At 41.6% G+C, this 13,117-nt stretch overlaps 1 protein-coding gene across 4 annotated transcripts in view; it reads left to right on the top strand.

The window, feature by feature from the left end:
- The first annotated feature begins 4,841 nt into the window (after positions 1 to 4,841).
- cnih3 (cornichon family AMPA receptor auxiliary protein 3) overlaps positions 4,842 to 13,117 on the top strand; it is a 284,350-nt gene continuing 276,074 nt past the window's right edge. For 2 of the 4 annotated variants that reach the window (XM_049590755.1, XM_049590757.1), the window contains exon 1: positions 4,842 to 5,458. In XM_049590755.1, coding sequence (XP_049446712.1) covers positions 5,381 to 5,458 — 78 coding nt within the window. In that variant the 5' untranslated portion in view covers positions 4,842 to 5,380. The remainder of the gene's footprint in view (positions 5,459 to 13,117) is intronic. The other 2 variants (XM_049590758.1, XM_049590756.1) reach the window with 2 other exon arrangements.

Below are 13,117 nucleotides of genomic sequence, written 5' to 3'. Positions count from 1 at the left end.
GTCAGAGGTGAAGCATAAATGGTTTGACATGAAACTGGAGGCAAAGAAACGCATAAGCACACACACAAAAATACAGCGGTCACCAAACAAACAGAAAATTCAGTTGTGGGGTTTTGAATGAAGTGGGAACAGGAAACCAGAGACGTTTTGTGCGTAGTGATGGCTGTCGGAATGTAGAGCTATTTAACATTTATTTTAACAAATGATATGGATAACATACAGTGGTGGAAAAAAGTTTTCGGACACCCTTAAAATTTCACACAATCTCAAATATTATCATGAAATATTTGTGGAAAAATCTTTTTTGTTTCAAAAGGTGTGGCTGCATTTGACAGATACAAACAAATACAAATTATATTTTTTTGTTTATTGTTTACAAGAAAAACTAACAAAACTAAATTCTTGACAGTTTCAATATGTCAGTTCTCAACATTGTCGGTATCAAAGTCAACAAATAACAAAGAATGTGTTCAAAACTGTACAAAAAATAAATAAACCATCACATCATCAAATTAATATTTAGTAGTCCTGCCATTGGCACGTAGTAGAGCTCTAATCCTGGCTGGCATGTTCCCCACGAGCCTTTCACGCTGTTGAGGGGTAATCTTGTCCCATTCTTCTTGAATTACTGCTTTTAATTCTTCTAAATTCTTTGGTTTATGCTTTGAAACAGACCTTTTGATAATCCACCACAGATTTTCAATGGGGCTCATGTCCGGGGATTGAGCTGGCCACTCTAAGATCTGAATACTGTGCTCCTGCAGCCAAGTTCTACTGGCCTTGGATGTGTGGCAAGGGGCATTATCTTGTTGAAACATCCAGTTTTTACCTCGACGGAACAGTGCGCGCGCAGAAGGGAGCATGTGGGTTTCGAGAATGGTACAATACTTGGTAGAGTTCAATGTGCCATCACAGACAGTGAGATGACCAACACCAGCAGCACTCATGCATCCCCAAACCATGATACTGCCTCCACCATGCTTGACAGTAGGTACTGTACATGCTGGAGATAATGCTTCGCCTGGCCTTCTGTGTACCCTCACATTAGTAGGAGGAAGATAAAGCTGGAAACTGGACTCATCTGACCACAAAATCTTCTTCCAGTTCCTGGCTGACTTGTAGGACCTTAAGCCATGATCTAAAAGTCGGCCACGTACAGTGCGGGTGGAACACTGGACACCAGTTTGGTTTTACCACTGCTGCTGAAGTTCCTGTGATGTCATTCTGTGGTTTTGCCTGCACATGCGGATCAGGATGTGGTCATTTCTTGCTAAAGAAACCCTTGGACGCCCAGATCTTGGTTTGTCTTCCAAGCTGTTGGTTCGTCTGTATTTCTGCAGAGTGTATCCAACTGCTGAAGGACTGCGTCTGCACTTCCTGGCTATCTGGCGGCAGCTGTACCCTTCCTGGCTGAGAATCTTTATCTTCAGGCGTGTTTCCTGCGTTAGGTTCCTTGTTTTAGCCATTTTTGTGTCTGAAGAACTTTCAAATGTGCTGGCTTTATGAAGGCACGAAGCTTGGCAACAAAAATTGTGTCTTTTAATAAAAAGAACGACCTTCATCACTGGTACCAAAATGACCCAATACTCAAAATTTCTTATGTATTTTTATGGAACCAATCAATTTTAAGTTTTTAATGGCTTTTTTAGGATTTATTTAGTATTTTGGCTGTGACTGTACTAAAAGAAATTGCACTTGAAGACCTAAGAGTGATTCTTAATGCAATATTTCACAAATGCATGGGGTGTCCGAAAACTTTTTTCCACCACTGTATAGCCTACAGCAGTTTTGTATACACCATCTTCAAATTATTTGAATCTTAATAGCCTAAAGCTCTGTTTTATACAACGTAAATTAAACATTTTTCAAATCAGATTTATTCATTCAAATGATCAAAAAGCCACAAAAAACAAAAACAAAAACGTGTTGTCTCAAATAATTCTTTCAGCTGGCGCGTGCTCCTTCGTGGCTCCACCACCTGTTGCTCCTGCTGCTTCTGCTGCCCTTGCTGAACCCAGGCACCGAGGCCGAAGAGGCTGTGATCCAACTGCCCTTCCGGATATTTTTGTTATCATGATTCAACATGTAGAAAGAACGTGTAATCTGTTGAGTCGATTTACCTAGATAATTCACAATCATGAACCTAATCTGGATCTTAAACCTGCTAATTGCCAACTAATTTAACTAAATGTGTTATATTTTTAATATTTTGTCATGTTTAGATTACGTGTTTCAAAGGCATCTGTGTATTGTGTACATAACACAGCGCAATACGAATTAAAATTGTAATTTCCAATAGTGACAAGCAATATTTATGTGCTTTACTAAATTTACACAAGCACTACAAGTGGTCAGGAGCAGGAGTAGATTTTGTTAGTAGCTATGAAAAGATCAGAGCTACTAAAATATTGATGAATGTGGACATGCACGTAAATTTCCGTCTGCGAACACACAAATTTTTTCTGCTCATGTTTCATGAATGAGACCCATCGGGTGGGAAGCATAGGTGCAGTACTTGAAACGGCCATCATGGAGGTGAAGCTCCTGGAACAACTGGTGGTTCTCCCTGTGATCCACCCTCTTTTTCCGTTTCCCTGTACCCAACAAACTATTTACTGACAGGCTCTCACCCTCAATCAGAGTTACAGCAAGTGCCCTCTGCCTGTCCGTTTTAGGAACTAGATAGTAATTTCTAGGAAATGAAGAATAATACTAATAAAAAAAAAACAAACAGTAAATTGATTACAAGGGAAGGTTAGGGCAGTGGTTCCCAACTAGCAATCCAAAAGTGGGTCGTAGGCCCATTCTGAATGGACCTCAAGTGACTTGCAACTGTGTCAAACACATTTTATTTTTAAGTTCAGTGAAATTCTGGCACAGAGCTTTTATATTGAAGTGCTGTTTCCTGCTGTAGAGTGAGTTACAAATGGACAGCTACATGACAGAGACAATAAAGTAGCTTGATGACATGGCCAACCACAAGTATGACACTGAATATATTTAACCCTGTGGACCTTGAACTAATGACTAAGGAGAAGTCTGAACCAGTGGAAACCAATGGATAAGAAGGTGATGGGATGGTTGCCTGGCAACAATCCAAAAGGAACAGCAAGCTTTTTACTGGTGGCATTCACTTAAAAAAAAAGGTGGTGCAGTGTGCCTTCTGTTGTACAACTTGCAAAATGCTTTCTGTGTGATCAGGGGCCTAAGGATAATGGTTGGATAGATTGTTATGGGAGGCAGTGCCAAGTTCAATTCATTTCAATTTCATTGCCATTACACTTGCATTGAACAACACATAGGCTTACCATTGCCACTTGCTAAAAATTAACAAACAGTATTTAATACATAATTGTAAATGTTACTATCTAAAAAAGGTTGCTGTAGGTCTACTGCAGGCCTAGGCCACAATTACACAGGAAACGTTTTAGCAGCTGGAGGCTGCCCTTTGTAGCCTATTTTTTTTTTTTTTTTTGGTTAAATGAGAATGAAGCTTTTTGCTTGCTGTTTTTGCGTTGCTACGCACCTCGTGTTTACGCATTCCAGTGCAGAAAAGCCCACAGGCGGGCCCTCTGTGGTGGTCATGGCACCAGTTGATAAACAATGGAGGAGACACTGTTGGTAGCGGTTGCTGGATACTCAGAGCTATACGGTCCGACGATAGACAGCAGACTGTCACACTGTCCCCAAGTCACCTGAAAATATGCCTTGAAACAACCATCATGGAGGCGAAGCTCCTGGAGCCTACCCACACAGATCTGTTTCACTCTGCCCAACAAACTGAAAGCCTCTCACCCTCAACCAGAGCTACAGCAAGTACCCTCTGCCTGTCCAACTAGAAATACTGATTATTGTTAAATAAATATACATAAATGGTAGATTAGTCACACAGAGAGGTTAGGATAAGGAGGTGATGGCCTGGTTGCCTGGCAACAATAAAGAGGTGCAGCAAGCATTTTGTTTTTTGTTTTTTGTTTTTACTGGTGCCATTCAGTATTAAAAAAAGGCAGTGCCAAGTGCCTCACGTTTTGCAATCTGCAGAATGCTTTCTAGTTGTGATGGGGGCATTACACAGCCTACCTTTAGACAGTGGGCTAATGGGCTAATAGACTGTCTTCACTGACATGGAGCTCACACTCAGTGGGGATGTTTTTATTTTGCAGAGAAAGGCATAGATGCTCAGGTTTCTAGACACAGCATTATGCCTCTGTGTAAATTCCGAATCATTGCAATGTGGCACTTGCAATTTCCAGAAGCGTCAGACAGTGGCGTCAGTCTCACAGTTTAAATTGTAGCCTATACCCTTCTATGTCTCAGTCTAAGCAGATTGTTCCGATTTTTTTGAGTCATCAGTGAAACGGTAGGCCTATGTATATTTTTTTAACTTAGTTTTCTCCACATGTAAATATTATTTCCCTAAGGATATTTGTCTTTTGAAGTGTATCATTTTGTGCTACAACAATTTTTCAGTAATTCTAGACTGTCTCCTTTCCTTCTGAGGCATGAACTCTAAGTGTTCAGTGTAATTATTTTGCACAGGTAAACACAGCAAATCTCCTGGTACAGAACTGGTTACAGACTCAGCAGTCATAAAAAAAGGAAAGAGTGGTTTGTCTTTCTAACAGAAGCGTCAATCATCTAAGAAGCATACGCAGCTCCCAAATGCTTTAAATTATTTGACATCAAAATGATCCAAGCTTCACTGAGAACACAGTCAACTTTGATAGCAAGTCCCTGTAGAACACGCGCACACACGATCTACACGCACGACCACACCGGGTGCTGCTTTTTTAAATCCACCTGTTCACGCGTTTTCCTGCGCTCTCTGCCCGCTGCTGCCGATAGGTTTGTTTGTCAGGGAGAGGAAACACTGTTTTTTACGCCTTGTGCACAAAGTGGCACAGAGCACAGATCGGCTCCAGCACGGCTCCTTCTGTCGCTAATGAATGGATTCCCTGCAAATCCACCTCTCTCGGATGCTTTTGAGCGCAGCCTTCTCATAGGCTATTATTAATTTCCAGTCATCTGTGGGGAGACTGCTGCCGTTCTGTGGTTAGGCTACATGATTATCTCACCAACGCTGTGGACACTGATCGTTGATCATGCCAAGTGCACTGATTTGAGACCAGCTTTGACTTCAGAGTCGCATCAGCGCTGCTGGGTGGACACAGAGCTGATCATCTGGAGAGGGTTTCTGCAACAATTTGTTGCAAACATTTTGAGGGGCGAAGTCATGGTGCCGTTACCACATCGGCTTCTCATGGCACCGTGAGAACTTTGTTCTTCCTGACTCCCCCCCTTTCCCCCTTTATTTCTTTTACATGTTTGTCAGCGGGATCGTGCTTCTTTGGGAAAATATCCACCATTTTGCGTTTCAATTATGTTCACTTTTGCTGCCTTCTGCTACATGCTGTCTCTGGTCCTCTGTGTGTCCCTGATCTTCTTTGCAATATGGCACGTAAGTACCGCAGAATGAGTATATGTAGTCTTTTTCTTGTGTTTGATAAGCAGCGGATGGATCTGATCATCGTAGATGTGTGCTTACTGGACGTGCAGGTGTGATATGGGTGTGTAATAGTGCCACATATACCCCGCAGCGCTGAGCATTCATTAATTTCAAATGTATGTTTTCGTTCATAGAACACATTGCGTGATCCTTTTTTGTTAGATATCTCCTTCAAGAGGAAGGTGCGCACCTGTATCTTCAGCTCCTGTTCCATCATTCATACATGCATCCATCATTTTCACCACTGTCTCTATGTTACCAGTCTTTCTTCTTATGTGGCTACTTAACATATTCATGCTGACCCAATTTGATATGCAGAGGGGCTTGCAGTCCCATGCAGCATCCTCGATCAATTATACGACCTTCCTTTCAGATCAATTAGAAAATCTTGTAGTGTTACCCCCACCCCCATCCCCACCCCCAATCTCCCTGCTCTGCTCCCTCTGCCTTTAATCAAGCCTGAGCTCAGCTATACACCAGTACCAATATGACTGACTGCATTATTATATTTGAATAATCTAATTATTTGCTCCCTGAGCAACATCTCCATCATGCAGGGCCTTATGTAAAGACAGATTTGGGTCAGGTCTTCCAGCCTAATGCCCAGAATCTGCCTTTTGCATGGAAACAGAAACAGACCTGATGCACTTGGGATGACTGATCCTCTGGCAATTACAACTAATAGTGGGTCTGCCTGTCTGTCAGACAGGGGGCCATGTGTCTGCTCACAGAGCAGGAATAAAAAGACCAGGACAATCAGATTGCAGATGGTAGTACAGTTAAAACCAAATTGTTATGTAAAAAAAATAAAAACAGACTAAATATACAGCAGCTTTATGGAACTAGTGACTACACTGATAAGGAAAGCCATCACTGTGTCGTGATTCATTACAGAGGGACAGAAACCACCACCTCCTTCAGTTCTGTCTGTGATGTACATTCAGCACTGGTGGAAGGATCACAATGGAACACATCATTCTGTAGCTTCAGCAATAATCCTCATCGCACCAGGCTTTATTTTGTATTCTGCTTAAGACAGCAGAAACACTGAAGATGTCTCCTCCACTGATTCCCGTTCATGGTGACAGACAGACATGCAGCATAATAAGCTGGGGCTCCATACAGTGAGGAAACAGAATTATGAAGAGGCTGAAGTGGGCATTTGTGTGGCTGTAGAAGCTGCACATTAACCCTAGCCACCTGCCAAATGCTGGCAAATTTGGGCTGTAACTCTTTCACTTCTATCAGCCACTGCGGCAGGTACCCATTCCTCAATCAGTCCTTTTTCCCACTTGGAATATCAAGAACTCATGTGGTTTCAAAGAACAGATGAAAATACTAAATCCTGCTGCCACAATGGCCACTTGACCAAAAGGTTAGTTTTTGATGCCCTGAGCAGCAGTGCATTGCTAAAAAAGAGCAAGTGTGCTGAGTCAAACCACCCAGGGTAAAATCAGGCTATAAATAAAGTGAGTCAGTGTAAATGAACATAAAGAGATGGAGGCTATGAAACAGGCCACATAGAACAGACAATGGAAGACAATGAGTAATGAACTGCTCTGACTCAAACAGATGAGCAGGCCTGTCAGCAGGTAACATGAGCGCCTGAGTCATAGAGGTCAGAGAATGACAAATGACTCACAGCACAGATAAACTTCTGTCATTAATTGGCCATAATCAATCAAACCATACACTGACAAGTGAATTTGCTCTTTATCAACTACTCCACTCATTTTCAGCTTCTGATAAATAAAGGTACATGAGGCATTTCAGTAAGGTACTTATCAGGTAAAAATCCACCTTATTCCAAGCCCTCATTATATCTTCTTTCAACTACTTTTCTCCCTTCTTTTTTTGGTCATTGTCGGTTTTTCTCCTTAAAAGCTTTTGCTTTAGCAATTAGCTTGCCCTGCTACATTAGCACATTGTCAAATTTAATAGAGCTCTGCACTAGCTTACAGTAAACATCTACTTCTTTCAAAAAAAATATTTATGGTTTCTTACAACTCATAAAGAGACGTTATCATATTCAACTAACATTTAACATAATTTAGTTGATAATTTTAGCTCCATGTAAAGTAAATTAATGTGACGACGACCCTCTGCCTCAACCCTCATTCTGTAACAAGAGAACAGCCAGGAAGACAGTCACACCTAGTGGAGCAAAGGGGTCGTCACAGTGACAATCATCTTTGGTGTCCATGTTGAAACTGTGCTAATTGTATAGATCTTCTGTCTCGTCGGGAGGATGTGTCTGAAGCATCCATGTTTTTACAGACATGGATGTAAACTGTAAGAGAAACTTAACGGGTGCACGGAGGCATACATCCACAGAGTGGTAATTCTATTTTTTTTCATGTAGTGCGAATGTCAGTTTGAAACACTACCTAAGACTGCTGTATAACCTTAAATTGTTTTAAATATTATAGTTACTTACACAGAAGCAACATGTTTAATGCCAATGTGGCACATGCACACAACGATGTTCCATGTGACATGTTTTGTGTCATGGCCACTGATGGATGCCAGGGAAGAAATCTAAAACAGAACAAAAAAAAATCCTGTCAATATCTTATACTTTAGAGAATGTTTTAAAAACTTTTTTTTTTTATGAGACAGGGTATAAATAACCAGTGTTAGATATATATTTCACTTCTAAAGACCTTGATAACCAATTTACTCAACCTTAATCTAAGGGGAGCCAAAACAAGGGTCTACTCTGTTCATCCCTGCACCTTTAAATCCCAAACCATAACCAGGTGAACATCATTTGTTCCTTCTGTAACAGCTCTGTAGCACTAAGGGGAACTGAAGAGTCCGTTGAAAGCTATCTGTGAGTTATTTATTCAGTTGACACTTTTCATGTTACACAAAGCCATTTGAGCCATTGGTCATATAGAAACATTGACTAGTGGAGCTTTAATGTTCTAAAGAAATACTTATTAAGCCCTACGTAATATTCTCATGGACCGTCCATCACATCCACTACTGTAAGTTAATGAGCAAGCGACCAATTAGCAAGTATCTGGTCACAGCTTGTGAAATGTGAGAAGAAAAAAAAGAAACTGCCACCAACAGGCTAGTGATAATCAAACCATCATTAATTCCTTGCAGTATCTCTGCGATTTCTCAAAAAATATCTCCACACCTCGGATTTAATCCTCTCTGATGGTGGAAATGAGTCAGGAAGCTTTTACTTCTGATGGAAGAGCACCAACTGAAAAAGAAGAAGAGAGTGCTTGTAAAAAACAATGAGAAAATTAAAAAAAAACAAGAATAAACACAATTCCGGGCGGCATGGTGGTGTGGTGGTTAGCACTCTCGCCTTTGCATGTTCTCCCCGTGTCAGCGTGGGTTCTCTCTGGGCACTCCGGCTTCCTCCCACAGTCCAAAGACATGCAGATTGGGGACTAGGTTGATTGGTACCTCTAAATTGTCCATAGGTGTGAATGTGAGCGTGAATGGTTGTCTGTCTCTATGTGTCAGCCCTGCGATAGTCTGGCGACCTGTCCAGGGTGTACCCTGCCTCTCGCCCGATGTAGCTGGGATAGGCTCCAGCTCCCCCGCGACCCTCAAGAGGATGAAGTGGTTAGAAGATGAATGAATGAATGAATGAAACACAATTCCCTGTATAGCTTGTAAACATAATAATTTCTCATGAGGCATCAGAGGGAATAAACCAATAAATCACAACATGAAATAGGGCTAGATATCAGCACTGACCTCAAAATTTGATTTGATTATGATTTGCAAAAAAAAAAAAAAAAAAAAGAAACCTGATTAATTTCAGTTGTTTTGATTAAATTAAATTCTTGATTAAGTGAACATAAAGTTATTTATGAAAATCATAGGCTGAATTGTAAACACATCCACTGGGCAAGTGGAGAAAGCCTAAAATGTGGCATGTCTATGTTTTTATGTGTATATGTGCAAAACAGCTGAGCAAGAAAAACCTGCAACACTTGCAAAGGCATCATCCTGATGCATTTAAGAAAAAAAATGCTATCCCATACCCTGAGGTTATTTCCTTTCTTTTCTAGTAGCATGATGATGGAGAAGAACAGCAGTATTTTAAAAATATTAAATGAATAAAGGATTAATAAATAAATAATCATGTAGATAATAGCTGAAGGGAATAAGGACATAATAATAATACTACATAAAAAAACACCCATATACTCATTTAGAGGGTAGTTGTATTAAATAAGACATAAAAACAATAATAATATATAGTAAACAAATAGATGAAATAATTGATAATAGTAGCAATGATGGAGGTATACAGGAGTTCTGTAATAAAAATAATGATGTATGTTATTCCATTAGTAATGTAGTGAGGACTGGCTCATCAAATATAATGGATGATTGCGGGTTGTTCCATGTACAATGTATAAAATGACTGTATTGTGAACATCGAGTATAAATGGTCACATTTTTTTATAAGCCACCAGCATGAGCCTCACCTTGGTGTTACAGTTCCCTCGCTCGCTCCTGTGCCCCCCCCCACAGACACACACACAAAAAATGACACACAAATATGAAATGTCACACACACACACTCCTGTGCCAATCTAGACCACTTTCTCCTGAGCAACAGTGTGTGAGCAGGGCAAAGAGTTTTTCTCATCTGGAGGGCTTCAGAACGCTAACGATACCTCACTGATAAAAAAAATTAAGGGTCATTGGAAATCAAAATAATCAACACACTGAGGGCTGGACTCAAAATCGCACCGAAAATCAGAGTACAAAATTGAAATCACAGGCTGATCCAACTTTTGTGAATTTTATTACAGCAACTCATAATGTGACACATTATTGTGTATTGGCCCTGCGTGCCTGTATGCACTCCCGACAATGTCTGGGCATGCTCCTGATGAGCTGGCGGATGGTGTCCTGGGGGATCTCCTCCCAGACCTGGTTTAGGGCATCAGTGAGCTCCTGGACAATCTGTGGCAGTACTTGGCAGTGTCAGATGCACGGATACATAACGTCCTATAGGTGCTCAATTGTATTTAGGTCAGGGGAACAAGAAAGCCAATGGTATCAATGTCTTTGTCATCCAGGAACTGCCGACAATCTCTGGCCACATGAGGGTGGGCATTGTCCTGCACCAGGAAGAACCCAGGGCCCACTGCACCAGCGTAAGGTCTGACAGTCACTCTGAGGATTTCATCCTGGTACCTATCATCAGTCAGGGTACCTTTGGCTAGGACATAGAGGTCTGTGCAACCCTCAAAGGATATGCCTCCCCAGACCATTACTGACCCACCGCCAAACTGGTCCTGCTGGATGTTGTTACAGGCAGTGTAACGTTCACCATGGCGTCTCCAGACTCTTTCACTCCTGTCACATGTGCTCAGTGTGAACCTGCTCTCATCTGTGAAGAGAACAGGGTGCCAATGGCGGATCTGCCAATTAGGGTGATCTCTGGCGAATGCCAATCAGGCTGCATAGTGCTGGGCTGTGAGCAGTGATGGCCTCATGAAGCTTCATGAAGCATTTTCTTTATTTTCTGAGTCCACTAGATGGCACTCTTGGTTTAAAGAGAGAGGCTCAAAGGATGGCAATTCAGTGCATTTTAAACCTTTTGTTGAACAAACAGCACCATCTAGTGGGCTCAGAAAATAAAGAAAATGCTTCATGTGGCTTCATAAGGCCATCACTAGCTGTGAGCACAGGTCCCACCAGAGTACATGGGGCCCTCATGCCACCCTCATAGAGTCTGTTTCTGACAGTTGGGTCAGAAACATACACACCAGTAGCCTGCTGGAGATCATTTTGTAGGGCTCTTTGTGTCCTCCTCACACAAAGAAGCAGATATCGGTCCTACTGCTGGGTTGATTGCCTTCTACGGCCCTGTCAAGCTCTCCTCGTCTCTCTGTCAGCCAGTCTCCTAGTATCTCCTCCATGCTCTTGAGACGGCATGGGAGACAAAGCAAACTTTATTGTGGCCGCATGTATGAATGTGCCATCCTGGAGGAGCTGTACTACCTGTGCGATCTGATAGGGCTGCAGGTTTCACCTCATACTACCAGTAGTAGATAGATAGATAGATAGATAGATAGATAGATAGAAAACATTTTATTCATCCCAGAAGGAGAATTTAATTGTCCAGTAGCTCATAAAAAAATCTATAATAATATAAGTTAAAATAAGTGCATAAATAGAAATTAAAATTAAATTAGTGTAATCGTGACTAGGGCTGTAGTCTCCTGGTCGACTAGTCTATTATTTGGTCGCTATGCTCTCGTCCGACCAAATTCTCATTAGTCGAATAATCGCCATGTTACTTTCATAAGGAGAAAAGTGCTACATCAACAGCTTTCCAGGATTAATCCGCTATTTCCTGTGGTGGGGGGACAGGCTAAGATACCTGTGAAAATGACAAAAAGTTGGACTCGCCGGGTTCATGTCTTTGGTCCGACAGTCCATTGGTCCGACATCCCATTAGTCCGACGGTCCGCGGTGCTGAATGGCTCCCGGCGGGCGTACTTCTACCTTGATGGTGCGCCGCGACCGGCTCTGGGTCAGCTGGGAAAGGCTTGAGGCAAAGCAGGCTCATGGCTTATGTGTTTGTCACGTTCTTTTTCATTTTAACCCACACCATGATCTTTTCCTAACTCTAACCAAGTGTTTGTTCCTAAACCTAACCAGACCTTAACCACAGGGCATCATGATGATTTCGGAACAATGGGACTTCCAAACAATGGGTTTAATATGGTCGGAACAATGGGATGTTGGATCAATGGTCTGTCGGACCAATGGGCAGTTCCCGACTCACCCACCCTCACCCTCAGCATCACAGTGAGGCAGACCTCCTGTCTGTCTCTGTAAGCTGAAACCATTTCCCTCAGTGGAAACGAAGCTTGTATTTACTTGTATTTCACAGATAAGAAACAATAAATTGTGAAGACAGTAAAGCCTCCACTAAAATAGCATCGGGATCTACCCTGGCTTCATATGAGCAGAGGAAATCTCCACTCGTCGCTAGGCTAATGTATACCATGTAAAATGCCATAGGCTGGAGCTAATAACGTTAGCATGTTGAATTTACTTGGAAAACGTGTTAAGTATAAGACAGTTGTTTTGTCGGTGAATGTTGTGAGTTGTAATGGAGCCAAATTATCCACCGTTACCTTTGTTAGATGCTGCTGTTGTCCCTGGTTTTATATGAGAGGAGGAAAAGATCGCTAGACGCTAGGCTAATTTATACAATGTAAAATGCCGTAGACTTGTGCTAATAACGTTAGCATGTTGTATTGGTGGGGGAAATGTGTCCAGATAAAGACAAGTGTTTGTCTGTCAGTTCTGTGATTTATAGTGAAGCCAGTTTGCATACTTGTGTTTGAAATTGTCTCTATTAAGCCATGTTTAATATGTGTTTTGAATCAACTATATAAATAAAGTTTGATTTGAACTAAACGTTACAGCACTTAACACAGTCCTCCACCGCCGACTAGTGTTGTAGAGTTGTAACTGCAGAGTGACAGACACACCACCGCAGAAGTAAAAACTAACGTGCAAAGTTTTGTTTTGTTTTTTTTCCCCACGACTAATTGATTAGTTGAAGATTATGTGCGACTTTAGTTGACCAAGATTTTCTTTGGTTGA

The sequence above is a fragment of the Epinephelus fuscoguttatus genome, linkage group LG11, assembly GCF_011397635.1.
Source record: "Epinephelus fuscoguttatus linkage group LG11, E.fuscoguttatus.final_Chr_v1".
Classification (NCBI taxonomy): domain Eukaryota; kingdom Metazoa; phylum Chordata; class Actinopteri; order Perciformes; family Serranidae; genus Epinephelus; species Epinephelus fuscoguttatus.
Note: the sequence above shows the minus strand (reverse complement) of the source record. Positions and strands in the feature narration are given on the sequence as shown.